This window comes from Callithrix jacchus, chromosome 1 (assembly GCF_049354715.1).
Source record: "Callithrix jacchus isolate 240 chromosome 1, calJac240_pri, whole genome shotgun sequence".
Classification (NCBI taxonomy): Eukaryota; Metazoa; Chordata; class Mammalia; order Primates; family Cebidae; genus Callithrix; species Callithrix jacchus.
In genome coordinates this window covers 15888292-15912022 of record NC_133502.1, presented here as the reverse complement: position 1 = coordinate 15912022, position 23731 = coordinate 15888292, and the positions used below count along the sequence as shown (strand labels likewise).

General features: G+C 36.3%; 1 protein-coding gene across 11 annotated transcripts in view; it reads right to left on the bottom strand.

The window, feature by feature from the left end:
- The window catches only part of PCCA (propionyl-CoA carboxylase subunit alpha), a 433256-nt gene that overhangs the window by 272503 nt on the left and 137022 nt on the right, over window positions 1–23731 (bottom strand). For 9 of the 11 annotated variants that reach the window (XM_054246197.2, XM_035293344.3, XM_002742504.6 and 6 more), the window contains 2 exons: window positions 5051–5129; window positions 244–346 (listed from right to left, as the gene is read on the bottom strand). In XM_054246197.2, the coding sequence (XP_054102172.2) occupies window positions 244–346; window positions 5051–5129 (182 nt within the window). The remainder of the gene's footprint in view (window positions 1–243; window positions 347–5050; window positions 5130–23731) is intronic. The other 2 variants (XM_078375068.1, XM_078375044.1) reach the window with 1 other exon arrangement.

Sequence of the window (23731 nt, the reverse complement as noted above, 5' to 3'; positions counted from 1 at the left end):
CTATAATGGCCCAGTCTTGGAAGGAGAGTCGCCTGGTCAGCTATCCTGAGAATGCTTCTTTTGGAGGTAGATTTTCATATCTTTCCCAATTCCAACCAACATCCTAGCACTTTAGCAGAAAGTATAACAGATTTCAAATGCAGGTAATGGATTTATTTTGTGCATGTCAAAACAATTCACAAGCATTCTAAATGGAAGAAAACGTAATTCATAGTAATGAAAAAGCATCTTCAATGTACCAACCTGGATTTCTATATGACGAGGATTATCGATAAATTTTTCTATTAGTAGTCTATCATCGCCAAAACTAGAAGCAGCTTCTTGAGATGACAATCTAAAACCATCCCTGTGGTGGGGGAAAGAAAAGGAAGAACAGTCAGAAGAACCAATCAAATAGAACTCTCATTATAAAAGAAAACAAAATAAATTAAATATTTATTTTGGCTTACTTTTAAACAAAGCAAAAACATTCACTCAATACACAAATAACTTAGTTGATTTTGGTTAACCTGGAACTTTTCCACTCACTAACTCTATGACCATGGATGAGTTACTTAACTTCGAAGATTCTAGATTTTCTTTTGAAACAGGAATGCCAATACTTTACCGGCTGTTAAATATGAAAAAAAAAAAATTTACGGTTTTTTTTTTTTTTTGAGATGAAGTCTCACTCTGTCACCCAGGCTGAAATGCAGTGGTGCAATCTCAGCTCACTGCAACCTCTGCCTTCCGGATTCAAGCAATCCTCCCATCTCAGCCTCCTGAGTAGCTGGGATTACAGGCATGTGCCACCATGCCCAGCTAATTTTTGTATTTTTAGTAGAGACGGAGTTTCACCATGTTGACCAGGATAGTCTCAAACTCCTCACCTCAGGTGAACCACCCACCTCAGCCTCCCAAAGTGCTGGGATTACATGCATGAGCCACAACGCACAGCCTAAATATGAAATTTTAATCAACCATACAGAGCATGTAAAATTAATTCCATTTCTTCAATCATAATATACCTTAATTCCACTATTAAAAATATAAAAATACATATTCGTTTGACTCAGAAGTCCGAAGATGCAAAGAAAAATGTAGAGTCTAGTCACCTGCACGACTGGAGCGGAACTAGAGCAAATACACTCACTGAGACTGAACATGTAATAGGAAGATTCTCAAGAACATTGCTTAATATTTTAAATCCACATCTTGAAATGCAATTCCCTCCCACATACACCCACACAGGTCATTACAATTTTATCTTCTATAAAATTGATCACAATTAGTAATTATAAAAGTATAATTTTAAAAAATAAAAATATGGACCTAATTATTGCTTTATATACTTTGTTCACAAACTATCATTTAAATAATTACTATTAAAATATGCCTATTATTCACATAAAAGGGCTCATTTGACCAGTCCATTAAAAACCCAAAACTGGCCAGGCACAGTGGCTTCCCTCAAGTCAGGAGTTTGAGACCAGCCTGACCGACACGTTGAAACCCCGTCTATTAAAAACACAAAAATTAGCCAGGTGTGGTGGTGTGTGCTTGTAGTCTTAGCTGTTCAGGAGGCTGAAGCAGGAGAACTGCTTGAACGTGGAAAGCAGGGGTTGCAGTGGGTGGAGATTATGTCACTGTACTCCAGCTTGGGCGACTCACCCTTCAGAGTGAGACTCCACCTCAAAAACAAATAAGCTTAAAAAAATAAATAAATAACCCAAACTTGCTTACCTAAAAGTAACTGAGCATGTATCACCTTCCACCCATTGATCTACTCAGCATATAAAATTTAATTCCTTTACATTTAATAAAGTTTCTTAATCTTAAGATTAAATGCCTGTATTTAATGTACAACATTAAAACCAAATTCTTCCAGTCCTTTAAGTGGCAAATGATCCATCCAGTAAATATTAGAAATAACTATCTGATTTTCTTGTTTTTATGCTTTAATTCCTTTTATATTTAATAAAGTTTCTTAATCTTAAGAATAAATGCCTGTATTTAATTTACAATATTAAAACCAAATTCTTCCACTCCTTAAAGTGGCAAATGGTCCATCTAGTAATACTGGAAATAACTATCTGATTTGCTTGTTTTGTGTTTTCTTTTATAGTGTCAGCTCTATTGCTCTATTTGTTTTGTTAGTCTGATTGTTGTCATTGTTTTTTTTTTTCTTTTTACAGGGATGGTTTTTCATCTCAAGAGCTGCTTCTAGTTTTGGCGATGAGAACTACTAATAGAAAAATTTAACCATAATCCTCATAATAATCCAGGCTGGTACATTTAAGATGCCTTTTAATTATTATAACTTTAAAATAATATCATTTAATCCTACACTCCACCTAGCAATATTGGAAACAACTAATTTGCTTGTTTTTGTACAATATTGCAGGTAAACACTGACAAGAAGACCAATTTCAAAACACTGCAAAAATCTCTTATTTCGGCTGGGTGTAGTGGCTCACGCCTGTAATCCCAGTGCTTTGGGAGGCCAAGGTGGGTGATCACGAGGTTAGGAGTTCAAGACCAGCCTGGCCAAGATGGTGAAACCCTGTCTCTACTAAAAATACAAAAATTAGCCAAGTGTGGTGGCAGGCGCCTGTAATCCCAGCTACTTCAGAGGCTGAGGCAGGAGAATTGCTTGAACCCGGGTAGCAGAGGTTCAGTGAGCCAAAATCGCACCACTGCACTCCAGCCTCCAGCCTCCAACCTGGGTAACAAAGTAAGACTCTGTCCCCATGCCCCACCAAAAAAAACCCCTCTTATTTCTCAGAGGTCTCAGAGGAAAGGTATTAGGTTTCCTCAGTCCTCCATTAAATCATGGATTTAGGGGAATGGAGTTTAGATCTCAGGAGGCTGCAAACTTCAAAGAAACTGGAAGCTCAATGAATTAGTTTTCAATACCATATAATCAAATTTTTATTAGATTGGCTATAATAACTCACAAAGAAAAAATATAGCACTTTACAGTCTGCCTCCACATAATGATTGAGAGCTTTCGTCTGCATTTAAACCAAGAACACCACAAGTAGAAAGTCAAAGTCACCAAGGTAAAATAAGCAGCAAGTTTCAAAGCATAGCCAACAACATATTTTGGAATTCATGGAAAACTGTACTATGAATATCATTTGTGACATTCACTTATACATTTATTCACTAAGTATTTACTTAACTTTGTGCCTGGTATATAGTTTAGGTGCTGGAAATACAAAAATAAAACAGAAATTGCACTCACAATGCCAAAAGACTTAGTGGGGATAGTCAAAAATATAGACATGATCAGTTTCACAATTATGTCATACACTTCACTTAAACTTGAATAGGGAAAAGAAAGCCAGAGATTGCTATGAAAATATCTAAGTGAATCTTCAACCATCTTCATCATTCTCACCATAATTTACTATATAATAATCACAAACTTTTTTTAATCTTTCAGATGTCCTACAGATTCTAAGACAAGTCATAGATGCTACTTCCCCCCAAAAAGCATAGGAAAGATGTTGCAAGAAAAAGACACCCCTTAGGACACAGACATAGAGCAATTAAGCTACTCAATTTTCCTTTGCACCCAAAAAATGCTAAAATCTCTGTGGATTATGTAAAAGTCAATTACTCGAGAGGGAGAGAGGAAAAGGAGTGGATAAGTGTGGCATGGTGTCAACTGCTATGGGCTCCAAAAGACAAGTATATGCATGTTTACAATACTGTTCTTTCCCTTTTTAGGTAGTTTTGACTTTCCCAAATGAACGGAGATACAGAGTAACTTTTCAAAATGAGGAGCTTGTGCTATGAAATCAAACAGTCATACCTATGTTGATCTCCATAAGTTTTCTGAGATCGTTTATTTATCGAGTTGAAGAGAGTAATATTTTAGGTAGAAAATTATTCATGTATTTCTATTAATTTTATAAGCACATTTTGAATCAATGTGCCATTTACTTGCCAAGAAAGGGTTAAATTATTTACAGAAGGATGCCTAATATATGAATGGATACAGTGATTTCTGAAAATATTAAGCTCCAAATTAAAATTTCTAAATCAACAGCAGCACAGCAAACCTCACTTCCAAGAAACTATAAAGAGTAATCCCCATCATAAAAGAGTATGCTACTAACAGTAGCCTTGGAGAAATGACTGATAAGAAACCTGAGATCCTAAGATGAATAATGAAAAATAAATGCTAAGCGTTCAATGAAATTGCTACATAAGTACTGTGCAAAATAGCAAAACAGTAAGAAAAAAATTGAAGTCCACAAAATATACATCTCTTGCAAAACAATTGAGTTGTGCTTGACTTCTTTATTATACCATTCTTTCCTACAAAATGATCTGAAAAAGACTGTCTTTTGAAAAAGATGGCCACAACAGCATCTTCCATTCCACATGCTCTTCTAAGAATCTTGCCCACTCTGTCATGGAGAAGTGGAGACTCAATTCCTTCCCCTTGAATTTGAGCAGAAGCTGTGTTGACTGGAGGGAAACCTCTGTAACTTCTGAGATTGGGTCATAAAAAGTATTCTAAATTACAAGAAGAGTGAATTCCATATAAAGAACACAGTAATTTCAAACTCACAGAAAAAGAATATATTTCACAGTCGAAAATTATCAAAGTAATTCACTACTTTTATAGACTAGCAAAGGAAAGCAAGTACATACTGAGGTAATACATTAAGTCTCAATGAAATTATAACCACTTCTAAATATAATTCGCTTAAATCTTTAGATGACATTTAGAATTATATAGCCAAATGTTAGTAATTTCTGCCCAGAAAATACAATCATGACTGTAATTTTTAAAAATATACTGTAAAAACAAAAAGAAAATCCTTTGTAAATGTATAAAATAGTAAAAACCCTTTCTATAACAGGATAATCAGAATGAAAATATAAATAAGAAAGGTTTCCAAATGATTTCCATCTTTTTCCCATTCAAAAGAGTAAAAATTAGATGGTTACTGTAATTACTCCATAATGCTTTTGGTATCTGTGTATCTGTCAGTTTAATAAAACTCTGGTAACTGCAATTTTCATCAAAAGTGTATTTTGGACAGCCTCTCACCTGGTCTCTTCATCATCCCAAGCGATGCGCATGCCTTTCCCACCACCACCTGCTGAGGCCTTGATCATGACAGGGTAGCCTAACAGCAGGGAAGAATTAGACAGAAGTTCAGACTTTGATCATTGGGATGTATGAACATGACAACTGACCACATGTTCAATAACGCAGAAGACAATAATTAATTTATTTAAAAGTTCCTTTCTTTAGAGTCAGGAAAATAACACCAGTGTAATGATATATTTAAAAAATGAGAGTGTGACCACTTTAAAAGAAAAAAGGGTACTTACACCAATAAACATAACATTTTCCCCACTAATAAATGCTAAGAAAATGGATATAAATTGACAGTGGATTCCAAAAAAAGAAGTACAGTATTAAGTAACCAAAGATATAAGAAGCAACTTATATGGCACCAAGAAACATCTCCAAAGCTGAGGTCTGCATGCATAAAAGACTAAATTCCCTTTTTTCAAAAATAATGATTTTCAGGTACTTAAGGTATTTTCCTCTGAGGAGTCACAGAGAACCCCTACAGCTTTTATCAGCAAGAACTGACATGATGGTACTGGGGAAAAATCCAAACATGGCTATGATTCTATGGACTGGAGAAGAAGCTCCAGCGCTCACTGGTGTCAGTGGAGAAGCTATTTCACTGTTCTATACATTCAACAGGGTGTTATGAAAATACAAAGTAAGGTCAAAACAAAGAACACTTCCAGCTAAAGTTTTATAAGAAAAAATAAGCTCATAAAATTGTCATTAGTTACATGATTAAGTATTTAGTTATTATACAGTGAAATTTCTGACAGCAAGAGTCATTTACAATGATTTATCAAGAAAAGTGTAAAAGTTCCCTTCTTTAGTTGTTTTCTAAAAACAAGTTAGAGATACTCCTATGTCTGGGACCATTTATTTATGATCTTTTCTGAAGAAAAAAGAGGTCAGTGAGCCCTTACAAGACCCTTCCCAGCCTGTGATGCTCTAATGGCACTCAACTCAAGCTATAGGATCCTTAGAGGAAAAGGGAAGAGAAGGCCAAATGTCACAGACCTTTTGACCCTAAACCACAAAACATCACTCTTTACTTCAACTTAGTTAAAACAGCACCTGCTTCTTAAGTGTTTTCAATTAAAAATTTTTTTATGTTCATTTATATGGGCTCATATTTTTGAAACAATGCTCAGTACACTGAGAAGAAAGAAAGAATATGCTCTTACATTGAGAGCCTTCAAATCCAGGAAGAAAGAAGCCAAGGACTCAAATGGTATCATCACTGGCAACTGAACAAAGAAAGAATCATATGGAGGTAGAGAGAAAAAGAATTAAGGAAAATGTATTATAGAAAGGGTCATTTGGGCCAGGTGTGGTGGCTCACGCCTGTAATCCGAGAATTTTGGGAGGGTGAGGCGAGCGGATAACGAGGTCAGGAGATAGAGACCTGGACAACATGGTGAAACCCCGTCTCTACTAAAAAATACAAAAATTAGCTGGGTGTGGTGGCACACACCTGTAATCCCAGCTACTCAGGAGACTGACGCAGGAGAATTGCTTGAACCTGGGAGGCAGAGATTGCAGTGAGTCAAGATTGCACCACTGCACTCCAGCCTGACAACAGAGCAAGACTCCATCTCAAAAAAAGCAGTGGGGCAGGGAAGGGGGGGCATTTAAATGATGCTATGAAGAATGAGCAAGATTTGAACATTTCAGGCAGGAATAGTGGAGAAAACAGAGGTGGGGATTATAGGACAAGTTTAAGGAATGACTAAAACAATTCCATTGAAGTACAGAGAGTTATCTGTAGGATGGTACGAGAAAAGACAATAGAAAACACAGATGCGGCAAAGTATGGAAGATTGCGCATGCTTTGAGTCTTGATTCTACAGGAGACTACACATGATTTTTAATCCTGCATGAGAGTGGCAAGAATGGCATTTGTCTCATTCACAAGAAGCATAAAATAATCGGAATAAAATCGGTAGAGAAGAATTAGCCTATTTTAGGGGAGAGAAGAAACCCAATTAAAAATTTGATACTGGTATACCTGCAAAATCCTGTTTACAACAACTTAATAGATCCTTACCCTCATCCCCTCAAAAAAGGTATTTTATCAATGCATCATCACAAATGATCCATATGACAGGAAAGCACAAGAGCTGAGAGACAGCCAACAGCTCTACTACATCCAGTTCCCTCTGAGGATTAAGAAATTTGCAGTTTTTCTGGCTCTAGTACTACTCTCATTTTAGTCATTTACTATGGCCCCTAGACTATACCGTGTTTGTGAATTTCAAAATCAGACATGGAAATCGTTCTTGCTCACAAGGAACAAGCTGGGGATACAAGACACATACAAAAATTTGTCAGCAAAAAATTATTAGATGTTCAGAAAAGGTGAGAAGTCATTAGAGAATGGGGCAATATATGATAAGGCATTGTGGTCTCCCAGTGCTGCTGTCATCACAGCATTAGACCTGTGAATACATGTAAACCAGGAAGGCAAGATTCCCTGACCAAAATCTCACAAACCAGAAAAAGGTTGGGAGGGAGGAAGAAACTGGTGTAAGTTAGTGAGACTAGCTTTTTTTTTTTTTTTTTGGCCTTGCTCTGTCACCCAGGCTAGAGTGCAGAGGTGCGATCTTGGTTCACTGCAGTCTTGAACTCTTGGGCTCAAGCAATCCTCCCACCTCAGCCTCCTCCATAACTGGGACAACAGGTTCACCCCAACACACTCAGCAAATTTTCTTTTTTTTTTTTTAAGATGGGGTCTCATTATGTTTCCCACAGTGGTCTGGAACTCCTAGCCTTAAGTGACCCTCTTGCCTTGGACTTCCAAAGTGCTGGGATTACAGGCATAAGCCACTGAACCTGGTTGATACTAACTCGTAATATAATCCTTGAGCTATATTCTGAAATAATCTAACAGTAAGGTTTTCTACTTAACTTCTTACACCAAATAGGTCATTAGATTTCAGGCAGTACATATGCTGTCACCACACCACAGAGAAATAATACTTAAGACATCTGAAGAGGAGGGAAAAGAATAATCCACATAGACAATGTTAAATATCAAACAGTCCAGTCCCTCATCCCTACTTTCTTGTGTCCTTACCACTCTAATTAAGATAAGTAAACTGGAAGTGGAAGGAAAAACAGATTTAGTCAAAGGTTGGTATTCCTGGAAAAATCAGAAATGATCAAGTTGATGGTGCATGTTACCCCTCACTTAGCTCATCTGGACATGAAATTTTCACTAATGTTCTATCACATTTTCTCATCCACTGGAGCACTTACTTCTGTGCTTGGCTCTTGTATGTAATGTATTTGTTTAATTTTATGTTCTTCAGCTGACATATGTTTGAAACAGAATGATACGGTTTGGCTCTGTGTCCCCGCCCAAATCTCATCTTGAATTGTAATAATCCCCATGCACTGTGGAAGGGACAGGTGGGAGGTAAGTGAATCATGGGGATGATTTCCCCATTCTGTTCTCGTGACAGTGAGTAAGTTCTCACAAGATCTGATAGTTTTTTTTTTTGAGACCGAGTTTCGCTCTTGTTACCCAGTCTGGAGTGCAATGGCGCAATCTCGGCTCACCACAACCTCCGCCTCCTAGGTTCAGGCAATTCTCCTCCCTCAGCCTCCTGAGTAGCTGGGATTACAGGCACGCGCCACCATGCCCAGCTAATTTTTTGTATCTTTAGTAGAGATGGGTTTTCACCGTGTTGACCTGGATGGTCTCAATCTCTTGACCTGGTGATCCACCCGCCTCAGCCTCCCGAAGTGCTGGGATTACAGGCTTGAGCCACCGCGCCCAGCCGAAGATCTGATAGTTTTTTAAGTGTCTGGTATTTTCCCTTCTGGCACACATTCTCTTCTTGTCTGGAGCCATGTTAAGATGTGATTTGGCTCCTAATTCACCTTTCATCATGATTGTGAGGCCTCCCCAGCCATGTGAAACTGTGAGCACATAAAACCTCTTTTTCTTTATAAACTACCCAGTCTCAGGTATGTATTTATTAGCTGTACAAGAACAGACCAATACAAAGAACATAACAAAACACAAATTCTGCAAGGCTCTTAAAAGGAGGTAAATATCCTAGTAGGAAGAGATTGCTTTTAAAAAAAACAAAAACCAAAAAAATCAGGCCCTAGTGTTCTTCCCAAGTTTTTCCTCACCTTCCTGGTCCTCTCATTGGATGCCTGCTGCTACCACCTTCCCTCATCCCAAACACAGTGGTGACTCCCCTACCGACATTCCACCTCCAACACCGAGACAGTCTCCATTCCTTACTCCCTTCTGCACATTAAAAGAGGCACCAAGGCTTCCAAAAAGAAATCTACTAAGTACTATATGAGAAAATACCTGAAGAAAATACAGAAACCTAAGTTACCAAAGTACTACAGGGTTTCCATTCCTGCTTTTCTACTCAGTTTTCAAGGGCAAGTTTAAGTGCAGGGCAAGATATCTTCTCTGGGCCTCTCACTTCCCAGCTACCAGTGAGTCTTACTTTCTACCACAAAGCAAGCAGTCTTCTTTCTAACTCTACCATCAAATTCATATTCATCAGCTTAAAAATGTTTACTGAATATACACTATGAGCCTTATCTGGCTCTGTGGGCTACAAAGACCAACAATTCAGAAAACTCCCTGCTATCTAGCAGACAATGATATACAAACATCCATGCATCTAAACATCATGTGTGAGTCGGGTGGAGTGGCTCACACCTCTAATCCCTGCTACTTGGGAGGCTGAGCTGGGGGAACTGCTTGGGCCCAGGAAGTCAAGGCTGTAGTATTTATATATGTATGTATACATATATTTATACAAATAAATAAGTACATGCATGTCTTATATAGAATGTAAGACAGTGATGACTGCCATAATAAAACAACATGGAGGGAATAAATGTAACTGAGAGTGATAGTTACTGCTCCTTGAAAATACTTCTTCAAGAAAACTGGTATTTAAACTGAACCTAATGACACGAGAGAAAGAGCACTCTGAAAAGCAATGAGGAGGGATGAGCCGAGACAGAAGGAACAAGTTGGAAAGTGTGATACAGGAAATGGAAGTACCTAATACAGCATCCTAAAAGATCACTTTGGCTGCGGTGCAATGAATGAGTTGTAAAAGGGCAAAGGTAGAAACAAAGAGCTGGTGAGGAAGCCTTTGCAGCAGTCCAGGAAGCAACAGAGATAGTGAGAAAGACAAAGACTAGAGTCAGGGACAGTTTGGATGTGGAAGATAAGGGGATGAATGAAGGCAGATTCTAGGAGCTTAGGAGATTTTCCATTTAGTTATGGATTCCAAGTTAAAAAGAACTATCTTTTTTGACCAACTGATAATGCCATGTTTACCTACTCAAGACATAGTACATAACATCACTTTTCAAGCAAAACCCATCCCACCCATGGCAGCACAACCTGGTAACCTAAAAGTTGATAAAATGACACCGTACTGATGCAATAGTGGTAAGCCGTATAATAAAGAATCTTATGTGGTTTCTTCCCCTATAATTTCTTGAATTAAAAATTCACAGACTATACTAACTAATGGGAAAGGAAAAATAAAAAGAAGGGAAAAGAAAAGTATTTCTTAGGGAATGTCTTATTCCTAATTTAGCGGTACTAATTGGAAATCTCTCATGGATCAAAAATAAGATGTGATAGGGAATGAAGGTCTTCTTTAAAACCAATTGCAAAACACCTATCATTAACAGCAAGGCCTTTGTTTCCTAAAGGGAAGGTCCAAGGTAAAAAAAAAAAAAACAAAAGATATTTCAAGAAGTAGTACAGTCCTCTTGATGGATAGAATAGGTCCTCATAAAGGGTAATAGGGCCTCAGAAAAGACCCCCCAACTCCAAAAAAGAACTAGGACATAAAGGAAGGAAATCCCTAGATGAAGGTTGTGCATGAGAATTACATAGAAATCAAACAGTAAGCGTTGCTTTGTTTCATTTCTTTATGCTCCTCTAATGTAAAGTAGTTCACTTGCCATTTGCACCCCCCTCAATCTCCCCAGAAGGGTAGGTATGGGTTTGTTGTTTTGTGCTGATGAAGCAGGGAAGCGCTCTTAAATACTAAAAAATACTACAAATCTTAAATACTACATAGTCGATATTGTATCCTCAAGTTCTTCCATCACATCAAAAGTAAAATAAAAAATCAATTTATCCCAAACTGATAGTTTGATTACTTAAGACGGCATCCATTAAATTTCCTCACAGAAAGCATGCCATTTTTTTTCTTGGCAAATTATCTGTAGCTTGACACTTCTGAAGCTGTGACTATCCTATACCCAAACAATTTTCATCCACTAGTAAAAATGAAGATTAATGATTCTTACTTTAATAATGTCTACATTGTTCACTACAAAATGAGTAAAAAACACATAAAGACAAAGATCTTTGCCTGTCTTCTTTGTTGTTTCTGCAGCGGCTGAAACTGCCTAAAGAATAACATGCAAAGTAATAGCTATTAAGTAAATGTATTGGTTCATAATCTGAGTAGCTATAAGTCATTATTTTTACTGCTGTCATCTATTTCGCCTACGAACATACTGCAGCATTATCCACTCCACTGTGAATGGACATCCAGACTGTATGCTGTTCTATTTGTATAACAATGTTTCTTTGCATTTTTTTGTACTTCTTGTCTGGAACTTTGTATAAGAGCTGACTAGATCTACATGTAAGAGTACAACTTCTGGATAGTATGAAACTCATATACATTATTTATTTTACAAGATGAAATCTATTCACTTTTCTTTATCTCTGTTATCGTTAACACTTAATCATAATACATACACAAACTACCAACAGTCCAGGACCCTTGAAATGGCCTACTAGCAGAACTCCCTACTACTACAGTTGCCCCATCCAAGCCTCATAGTGGTCAGCGAAATTTTCTTAAGATACATATATGATAGTATCTCTCTCCTGCCTACATCTCTCATGGGTTTACATTATACTATGAAAAAAAGCCAACAACGTATAATGAAATAGAAATTATGAACCAAAGGATAGGAAATGTAATCAGAAGGAAGGCAGGTAGGAAGGTAGGTAATAGGAAGATAATCAGAACACCAGAAAGGGCTATGCTAAACTTGCCCTAAGAAAACTTTTTTAAAGCCTAAAAGGCCTTAACCTAAACAAATTTAATATACCTGCCAGACTAAACATCGACACCTTTATTTTTTTTAAGTGAAAGCAAGTTTATTAAGAAAGCAAAGGAATAAAAGAATGGCTGCTCCATAGACTGAGTAGCCAACACCTTTTAAATAAGGGTAACAAAATCCAAACACATAATATAACATTTACAATGCCTATAACCAACAATTAAGAGATATATGAAGGGGCAAAATGTGATTCATATCAGAAGGAAATAGCTGACAGAAATAAACCCAGAAATGAAGACTCTTAAAACAGTTGTTACAAATACTATTGTAAGTTACAGCTATTACAAACATGTAAAGTGATTTAGAGAAAAAATATATACATGTTGAAGAGATAAACAGAAAAAAACAATTTTTAAATTAAATTTTTCGATATTAAAATAAAATGATTAAAAAGAAAAAGTCCAATAATGTATAAAAAGAATTATACACCATGACCAAATGGGATTTAGTCTTAGAATGCAAAGCTGGTTCAACATCCAAAAATCAGTTAATGTAATCCATCACATTAACAGGCTAAAGAAGAAAAATCATCTGATCATATAAATAGATGTAGAAAAAGCATTTGACAAAAATCAACACTCATTGAGTTCAGCAAACTAGGAATAAAGAGAACTTCTTGTACTTGATAAAGAATATCTACTAAAAGCCTACAGCTAACATCATACTTAATGACAGGAAACTAGATGCCTTCCCCGCAAAATTAGGAACAATGCAAGAATGCCCCTTCTTACTCATCTGACTGCAGATTCCAGCTTATGGAGGATGTCAAGGAAAGGAAATAAAGAGTTAACAGACTGGGAAGGAATAAATACAACTGTCTTCACCAGTGGATAACATGACTGTCTATGAAGGAATTCCAAAAAAATAAGCAAGAAAAACAAAATTCTTGGAACTAATAAGCAATAACAGCAAGGTTACAGAATACAAATTAACATACAAAAGATGAGCACATTCCTATATATCAGAAGTGAACTGGAATATGAAATTAAAATAATATCATTTATATAAGCATTAAAGAAATGAAATAGGCATGAATCTTAAAATATGTAGTGTATCCATGAGGAAAACTACAAAACTCTGATGAAAGAAATGGGTGAAAATCTAAATGTAGACATACTCCATGTTCATGGATAAGAAAATTCAGTATTGTTAAGGTATCAGTCCTCCTCAACATGATCTACAGATTGAACACAATTAAAATCAAAGTCCTAGCAAGTTATTTGTGGATATTAACAAACTGATTCTAAAGTTTATATGGAAAGGAAAAGACTCAGAATATGCATCACAATATTGAAGAAGAATAACAAATTCAAAAGACTAACACTACCCAACTTCAAGACTTACTATAAAGCCACTGTCATCAAGGCAGTGTGGTATGGTCTAAGACAGACAAATTACTCAAGAGCCCAGAAATAGACCCAGACAAATACAGTCAACTAAACTATGACAAAGTAGCAAAGGCAATTCAATGGAGATAGTCTTTCCAAACAAAGGGTACTAGCATAACTGGATATTCATTATGTAAGAAAATTAATCTTGCCACAATCCTTATACCTTTCACAAAAATTAACTCAAAATGGATCATAGACCTAAATATACAATGCAAAACTATAAAATTTCTAGAGAAAAATAGGAGAAAATCTAGGTGACTTTGGTTTAGCAATGAGTTTTTACATATAACACCAAAAGCACAAACCACTAAAAACGGACACATTTAACTTTATTAAAATAAAAACTTCTGCAGTGCAAATAACATTCTTAAAAGAATAAAGATGCAGGCTGGGTGTAGTGGCTCACACCTGTAATCCCAGCACTTTGGGAGGCTGAGGCTGGCGGATCACCTGAGGTCGGGAGTTCAAGACCAGCCTGACCAACATGGAGAAACTCTGTCTCTACTAAAAATACAAAATTAGCCGGTGCGCTGGCACATGCCTTTCATCCAAGCTACTCAGGAGGCTGAGGCAGGAGAATCGCTTGAACCCGGGAGGTGGAGGTGTGGTGAGCCAAGAGCATGCCACTGCATTCCAGTCTGGGCAAGGGGAGCAAAACTTCGTCTCAAGAAAGAATAAAGGACACATGTCCTAGACTGGGAGAAAATATTACAAAATCTGTACCTAAGAAATAAGTTCTATCTAAAATATACAGAGCTCTTCAAACTCAACAATAAGGAAACAAACAACCCAACTGAAAAATGAACAAAAGATTTGGACACCTCAATCAAAAAGAAACACAGATGGCAAATAACAGTATGAAAAGATGCTCAATACTATATGTCATCAGGGAATTGCAAACCGAAGCTATGAGACACTATTTTATACCTGTTAGAACGACTAAAATCCAACACACTGACAACACTAAATGTTGAGAAGGATGAAGGACACCTGAAGGAAGGTCTCCGAGTTGAAATTTCTATAGCAAACACTGAAAGAACAGAAATAGAATATAAAATTTCCAACACAGTGGAGGGGGAATGGGAGGGAAAAAATAAAATAAGAACAAGAGATTTTTTTTTAAGTCATCATCAAAAAGAAGCCAAGAAAGATGAGAAAACTGAATCCAAACAATGGAACAAACACCCCACCCAAAAAAATAATTATATATATATAAATATAGTTTTAAATACAATATAAATGGACTAAACTGTCCAGCTAAAAGACAAGCTTCACCACGCTGAATAGAAATAAAATAAAATAAAATAAAAATCCAATCCATGCACTTGTAAGAGACACAACTAAACCAACAGTTCACTGGCAGATGAAAAAGATAAAGAATGATACACGGATAAGACAAAAATAAGCTTGTTTAGGAATACAAGTATCATAAAATTAGACTTGAAAACCAAAAATTAGTCATTATGTTTTAATAGCCAAGGAGACACGATGCACTGTAATATACCTATTATCTTATCTAAAAACAGGAAAGCAATGAAAAATTGGAAAATCCACTTTTTCATATATGGGTCAATCAAATATCCAAAAATATAATAAGGTGGCTGGGCATGTGACTCAAGCCTATAATCCCAGCACTCTGGGATTATAGGGGCCGAGGTGGGTAGATTACTTAAGGTCAAGAGTTTGAGACCACCCTCGCCAACATGGTAAAACCCTGTCTCTACAAAAAAATTAGCCAGGTGTGGTGGCAGAAACCTGTAATTCCAGCTACTCAGGAGGCTGAGGCAGGAGAATTGCTTGAACCTGGGAGGCAGAGGTTGCAGTGGGCCAAGATCATGCCCATGCACTCCAGCCTAGAGGACAGAGTAAGACTCAGTCTCAAAAAACAAACAAACAAACACTCAGGCAAGGCCCGGCCCGGTGGCTCATGCCTATAATTCCAGCACTTTGGAAGGCCGAGGTAGGCAGATGACCTGAGGTCAGGAGTTCAAGACCAGCCTGGTCAACTTGGTAAAACCCCATCTCTACTAAAATACAAAAATTAGACAGACACGGTGGTGGATGCCTGTAAGCTCAGTTACTTAGGAGGCTAAAACAGGAGAATCACTTGAACCTGGGAGGCAGAGGTTGTAATGAGCTGAGATTGTGTCATTGCACTCAAGCCTGGGTGACAGAGTGAGACTCTGTCTCAAAAAAAAAAAAAAAAAAGAATCACTAGAAGATTTGAATACCCTAATTGGTAGGTCTGACCTCTTGAGTTATCTATAAGACATTGCATATAATAATTTGAGAATATACATTCTTTTCAGAAACATACAGAATATGTATTCAAAGTGACTTATTCCTTAGCCATAAAGCAATTTTCATCAAATCTGAAAGGTTTTCAATGAAAAAGATGATACTCTTACCACAAAGCAATTCAGTTAGAAATCAGTAATTTAAAAAAAAAAAAAACTAACATTTTTTTCAGTTATTTAGAAAGATATCACTAGGCTTGGCATGGTGGCTCATATTTGTAATCCTAGCCCTTTGGGAGGCCAAAGCAGGAGGATCAATAGAGCCCAGGAATTCAGGACCAGCCTGGGCAACATGGCATAACCCTGTCTCTATAAAAACAACAAAAGTTAGCTAGGAGTGGTGGCATGTTCCAGCTACTCCGGTGGCTAAGGTGGGAAGATCGCATGAGTCTACTAGGTCAAGGCTACAGTGAGCCATGATCACACCACTGCACTCCAGCCTGAATGACAGAGCAAGGCTCTATCTCAAAAAATTAAAATACATCACTAAATAACACATGAGTCAAAAATCACAGCAGAAATCTGAAAATACTTAGAAATGAACAATCATGAAAAATATATACCAAAGTTATTAAGTACAGTTTTCTGCCCAGAACCCTAGTTCAGGACATTGCCTCAACTGTTGAAAGTACTGTCAACCAACAGCTGACTTGTCCTCGACTTTCTGCCTAAGGTCATGCCCCTTCCTAGGGGCAGCCCACCCCCAGTAGTTAGTTGATACGGGTATATAAAGGCTGAATCATCTTGCCCAAACTTGGAACAACTAAGAAAGACCAACGAATATTCACAGCTCTCTAAATTATTAGCGGATGCCTTTGTTGAGAGAGAATCAATTCAACTTTTCCCTCAGCTCAGCTTCCTTCATTCCTCCTTAGGTATTGGTCCCGAAAGTATTTCCCCCAATAACGTCCAATGTCTACCTCCAAGGGATTCCAAGCTATGAAAAGAGGAATACATTTGGAAGGCGATTGCAGTGAAGTAGGCCAGGGATGACACTAACTTAAACAAAGAGAATAGCGGTAGAAATGCAGAGAAGTAGATAAATTCAATAAATATTTAGGAGATGATGGTGATGATCTGCAAATTTTAAAACCACACAATGAGATGTAATAGTGAACACCTCGTCATGAAGAATGTCCCATTGCTGATTATCAAAATTAAGGCTTCTTTATGTCCTGCCTCTGTGATCTATGACATTGCAGATAGTGAAACCTTCATTAACCTTAGCCACCAAATAAGGATAGCATAGAAGAAAACGCCTCCTTCTCACCCTGCAACCTGACAGATGAGAAGCTGACATACAGAATGAAGAAAAAGTGAATCTGTTTTGTTTAAAGTCACAGGGGAAGGGCAATAAAAATGTGGTACAGTCGAGCTCTGGTGAACTAATGACAACTGCACAACTCTAATTAAATGTAGCATATTACTAGAGTTTTCCAAGGAATCTAGCTCAAAAGCTACTGAGAAATTTGGCTGCCATACGTCATGTGACTACACTGAAAAACTGCCGCTGTAGATGCAAACGAGGAGGTAGTTAAAAATTCAAGCAAATTGGGGGAAAATAGTCTATTATCAATGCAGTACTCATTTTTCATTTGATCATAGTTTTCCACTGACTCTATTGCTCTCTTTAAGTCACAAATAGTTATATTTAGTTTCATCATTATCATTAGTTTTGGAGTAACATTCGAGTTGGCACACTTCGGACTAAGGTGATGCACATTTGCATCAGTACTATTTAGAGTCTAATTATCTAGTAACCAGTAAACATGTATGTGTTGGAGTCTATGATTTATTAATATCTCTACTACTACTGTACACACACACAGTCTTTCCTCAATTTGTCATACACATATATACAAATAACTATATAAATATATTTAAATAAGACTGAATCAATATTGTACATATAAATATATAATCAAAACGTGTTACACACTAAGCAATCCAACACATGACACTATTTTTTTGGCAGAAAAAGGCAAAACTGATTTTGCCTGCCTATTACTTCTCTCTACTCAGGCAAATAAAAAATACTAGATCCATAACTCTGCTCCAGGGATCAGAAATCAGTGCATTTCAGTGCACAGATAAGAGCAAAAGGCTTCATAGGCAGGAAGTTTCCAAACAAAAAAAGCAATGTTTTTTCACATTACAATGTGTTTCCACATTCCTGCCTGACTGTTATGCACAGTCTTTTCCAACAGAGTAACAGAAAAAGGAAAAAAATAGTAAATACAAACGACTAACAATAAAACAAGAGAAGGAAGACGAAGGACTGAAAAAAGAGGCAGAAACAGCAAATCTAACAGTAAAAGACAGAAAGAGAACTTGTGAAATTATGCTTAAACTCGAATGTGCATGCTGGAATAATAAAAGAAAATATAAGCACCCAGTGGGGAAAAAAAAGAAGACGACGGAACACACATTCCTATCTCCCAGGGAATATCTTTCTAGTCTTAAATGACCACATCACTTCAATAATAGGAAAACAGTAAAATAAACATCTCATTCTTGGATGGATTTCACAAAGATTATTTTAAAGCCATTTTCTTTAACATAACTTTTCCTTTGCCATTTGTTATTCAATATCCTTAAACATTAAATGTCTTCTCCTGAAGACCAAATTGCCAAATAAATTAACAAGTTGTAACATTATGAAGAAGGTATAACTTGTCATGCTTTTTCAAAGGTTTCTTCCATATAACCTTAACCCCAGAGTCACATATAACATGTGAAAGTTTTTCTAAGCTGCATGAAATAAATAGACAAAATAAAAAGATTTTAGATTTAGCCATGTATTTTTATCCCTCTTAAATATGAACTATTGGTCCTATAAAAGCAACACAAGCAACTTAAAAAAAAATGTTATATTATGTCAAAAGGAAGATGAGAAAAATAAGCAAAGGAAAACAGCCAGGGCAGAAAAGAAAGGACTACCATAATCCCCAGACACTAAAAAGAGACTGAGCAGAGGCCGTCAGAAGACTAAAAAAAGTCAAATGAGAGAGTCAGACTTTCAAAGAATGTAAGATGTCATGGGAACAGGTTAGTGTAAAGGCAATAAGGTTCAGTAAAAGACTTTCAGGGGGTAGTGGGAGAAAGAAAATAAAAAAGACTTTCATATATTTGAATCTTAGATTCCTACAAATTTCCACTAGTACAGCCTAATGAACACAAGGACAGCCTACAAAAATTGATGACTAGTAGTGATTAACAAAAACATATTAAATTTATTTGAATAATCCTAGATCTTCCTTTTTTTCAATTACCTATTTGCTGAAAGTTTATCATGTTTTGCTTAATATTCCTTTTTTCCAGGTATTTCTATTATAAAATTGAAGATTAAGCGGGGAAAGGGAGAAAATTACAGTCAAATTCTGGTTTACAAATATTATAAAAGAACTTTAAAATATGTGATTGCTTAATTCATTTCTACACACACACACATATATACACACACACACAAACACACACATTTTTATTTTGATTCAGTCTCCAAATAACCACTTGCTGAATATATACTCTATAAAAAGCATTAAGTATTAGAAATACAAAGAAAACTAACTCATGGTCAATTTTATTATAAAATAATAACCAGCAAGATGAGGTGGCTCACGCCTATAATCCCAGCACTTCAGGAGGCCGAGACAGGTGGATCACTTGAGGTCAGGAGTCTGAGTCTAGCCTGGCCAGCATGGTGAAAACCTGTCTCTACTAAAAACACAAAAATTAGCCAGGTGTGGTGGTAAGTGCCTGTAGCCCCAGCTACTTGGGGGCTGAGGCAGGAGAATCATTTGAACTTGGGAGGCAGTGAGCTGAGATTATGCCACTGCTCTCCAGCCTGGGCAACAGAATGAGACTCTGTCTCAAAAAAAACAACCACCACAACAACAAAAATTTTACTATAAAATAGTAACCAAATTAATATAAAGCAATCATTTTCAAAGAAAAATAAAATGTATGTATTGCAGAGAATCCTATACTGTTTTAAGAGAAGAGCAATCCATCAATATAAATCAGTACATGTTGGGTAAAATATTTCTATATCAAACTAAGTCTTGGAAACATTGTAAGTGAAGTTCAACACTTTATGAGATATTGCTCCTGTTATTATATTTTCTTCTTAGCAATTATTTTAACTCAATTATCACTCCTTCCCCCTTTCTTTTAATAGTTACTGGAGAAAAATGTGCATTATATTGTTATTGGGTAGAATGGTCAGTATATACCCATAAAATCTAATTAGTATATAGTGCTGTTCAAATCCTCTATTCCCTCCCTTACTGATTTCTCTAGATGTTGTATTCATTACTTATAGTGTGCTATTAAAATCTCCAATTATTACTGAAGAATCAGTCTGTTTCTCCCTTCAATTCTGTCCATGTTTATCTGAAATATTTTAGGGCTATGTTTTCTGGTGCATATATATTTATAATTGTTAATCAATATATAATGACCTTCTTTGTCTCTTATAACAGTTTTGGACTGAAGGTTTATTTTGTCTGACGTTAGTATGCTACCCCAACTCTCTTTTAGTTACTATTTTCATGGGATATCTTTCCATCCTTTCATTTTCAACTTATTTATGTCTCTGCATCTAAAGTGAGTTTCTTCTAGGCAGCATATAGTTGGGTCATATTTATTTTATCCATTCATTCTTCTGCCACAATAAGATATTACTCTACACACACACTAAGATGGCAATAGTTTTCCTTATAAAAGAAAGAAACAAACAAATGTTGGTAAGGATATGAAGAGATTGAAACCCTTATACATTCTTGGTAGAAATGTAAAATGGGATAGCTACCATGGAGAATAATTTGCTAGTATCTCAAAATGTTACACATAGAATTACCATATAACCCAGCAATTTCACTTCTAAGAATATACCCAAAATAACTGAAAACAGGTATTCAAACAAATACATAAACATAAATGTTCATAGCAGTACCATTTACAACAGCCAAGAGGTAAAACCAATCCAAATGTCCATCTATAGATGAATAAACAGATAAACAAGGCCAAGTGCATTGGCTCATGCCTATAATCCCAGCACTCTTAGAGGCCAATGTGGGTGGATCGCTTGAGCCCAGGAACTCAAGACCAGCCTAGGTGATATGGTAAAACCCCATTTCTACAAAAAAAAATACAAAAATGAGTCGGGCATGGTAGCACACATCTGTAGATCCAGCTACTCAGGAGGGTGAGGCAGGAAGATTACTAGAGCCCAGGAGATTGAAGCTGCAGTGAGCTTGGATCACACCACTGTACTCTATCCTGGGCAACAGAGCAAGACCCTATCTCAAAAAAATAAAAAATAAACAAAATGTAGTATGCACATACAATGGAGAATTATCTAACTGTAAAAAGGAATAAATGGCAGAACATGGATGAACCTTAAAAACACTATTCTATGTGAAAGAAACCAAACACAAAAGTCCATATGTCATGATTACATTTATATGAAATATCCCCAGAATAAGTACCGTAGAGACAGAAAGTAAATTAATGGCTGTCAGGAACAGGATGAAAGGAAAATAAGAAGTAAATACTGATGAGTACAGAGCTTCTTTGGGGAATAATGAAGATGTTCTGAAATTAGATAGTAATTACAGTTACAAACCCTGTAGATATATCAAAAATCACTGAACTGTGCACCTTGAAATGTTGAATTCTATAGTAATAAAAATTTATCTTAATTTTTAAAAATTGAATCTTTAGTAGAAAAATCTGAACAGGTTACCTCCAGGGCCAAGGGGTGGGTGAGAACTAACTTGGAAGGATCATGTGGGAACTCTCTAGGGTAACAGTGTGTTCAGCATCTTGGTGGGGTTCCAAGTTATATACATGCATATGTCAAAATCAACAAATGGAGATTTAAGATTTGTTCACATTATATTGTGTGCAAATTTGGCATCAAAATAACAAAATTGTATACAAATACTGAATTCAATTAATAACACATATGTTGAAGTATTTAATGGAACATATACTGGTTGTGCAGTTTACTCTGAAATGCAACAAAAATAAAATGGATTAGTATATTAACAGGGAAGTGATAAAGCAAATCTAGAAAAAGATTAATAGTGGGATCTTGGTGTTGGCTATACAGGTATAAACTGCAAAAAATTCTTTCCAAAGGCTGTATGATTGAAATTTTTCAAAACAAAATATTTGGGGGAAAGTTAATGAATAAGAAAAATATCTGCAAGTCATGAATACTATGCAGAAATTCAGAAAATAGTTGTAAGACAGAATGACTGGGTGGCAGTATTAGAGCATCTTCTCTTGAAGACATGATATTCAGGCTAAGATATGGAAGACAGCAAGGAGCTATTTATGTGACGACATCAGCAAGAGTCTTCTAGGTCCCACCATTCCCCTTCACCCTGTAAAAGGAAAAAAAAAAAAACTTATCCTAAGGCCCTGAAATGTTCTGTGTTCAAGTAAGCCAATGTGACTGAAGTATAGTAGGCAAAGAAGGGAGTAGTATAAAATAAGACTGGAGTGAAAGGCAGGTGTCAAATCCTATGGGGATAAAGAATTGTGATTTTTATCTAAGTTCAATGGCGTCATCACAGAATTTAAGACAGAAATGGGCTGGGATGAGACAAAATGTGTCCTTGTTTAAAGATTTTAAATATCTCGCTGCTGTCAGTTAAGTGAAGTGTTTAAGAAAAGAAGAAACTATTGCCATAGTCCCTGAAAAGACAGCAGTTTGGAGGACAGTGGTGGTAATGAAGACAGTGTATATAAGATGTATTTTGAATGATGAACTGACAAAACCTATTGATGGAATTACAAAGGATGATGAGTAAAAGAGGCATCCAGGAAAGACTATGCATTTTGGCCTGACTGAAAGGGGTGGCACTTACTGAGATGTGGAAATTCTGGGAGAAGTAGTTTGCAGTATGGTAGACTTGTGAATCAAAAAAATGTTTTTATGTAATTTGGGTATGATTTGTGATTGTGAGAAAGACAAGAAAAGGAAAAGAATCTGAATAATCTGGAAGTCATTAAAAGATAGGTTTTGTATTTATAATTTCTTTTCCTTTCACAAATCAATTTTGACTTGATTGTATTAAGGACCTTTGGTCCAGTAAAAAGATCAAACTTCAGTGGAAATCAGGCTCACTGATTACTGCTGTCTATCACTGAGGTTAAAGACAAACTGAAGATCAATAGCTCTGTATCTCTAAACTTAGATAGGTCCAAGGAAAAAGTCAGGAACAAGAATGAGGGAAACCAGGTAGTCCAAAAAACAAATACATACAAGTAACATATTAAGTCTTAACAGTCTCTCACCTCGTCAAGGATAGGAGACTGTCTGCTTCTTCAGTTCCACATATAACTCACTTACAGTATTTTACACAAAGCAGTCGCTCACATTTTAGCTGCCATCCTCTAATCCCATTAGTTTAGACAAAGTATAATAAAAAGTTTGTGGTCTTTGGAACCAAATAAACCTGAATTTAAACCAGGGTCCACCACTCAGTAGTTCCTGACCTTGAGCAAATTACTTACCATTCCCAATCATTAGTTTCCTTAAATGTAAATGAAAATAATTAAACCCAAGAATTAGCATTAGAAACAACATTTCCAAAGTGTCTGGCCTTTGGAAGGAAGAAATGCTCCATAAACTGGAGCTACCATTACATGAAGAGCACTTAAGTCACCAATGCTCAATGCAGTGAGTTTCCTACTTTGCTTTTCCAGAAGAAAAGCAAAGACACGAGAGAAGAGGAAATCACATAAAACTGGATGAATTTCACTTTCACCACATAACACAGAAAGAAGTAAAAGAGAGAAAT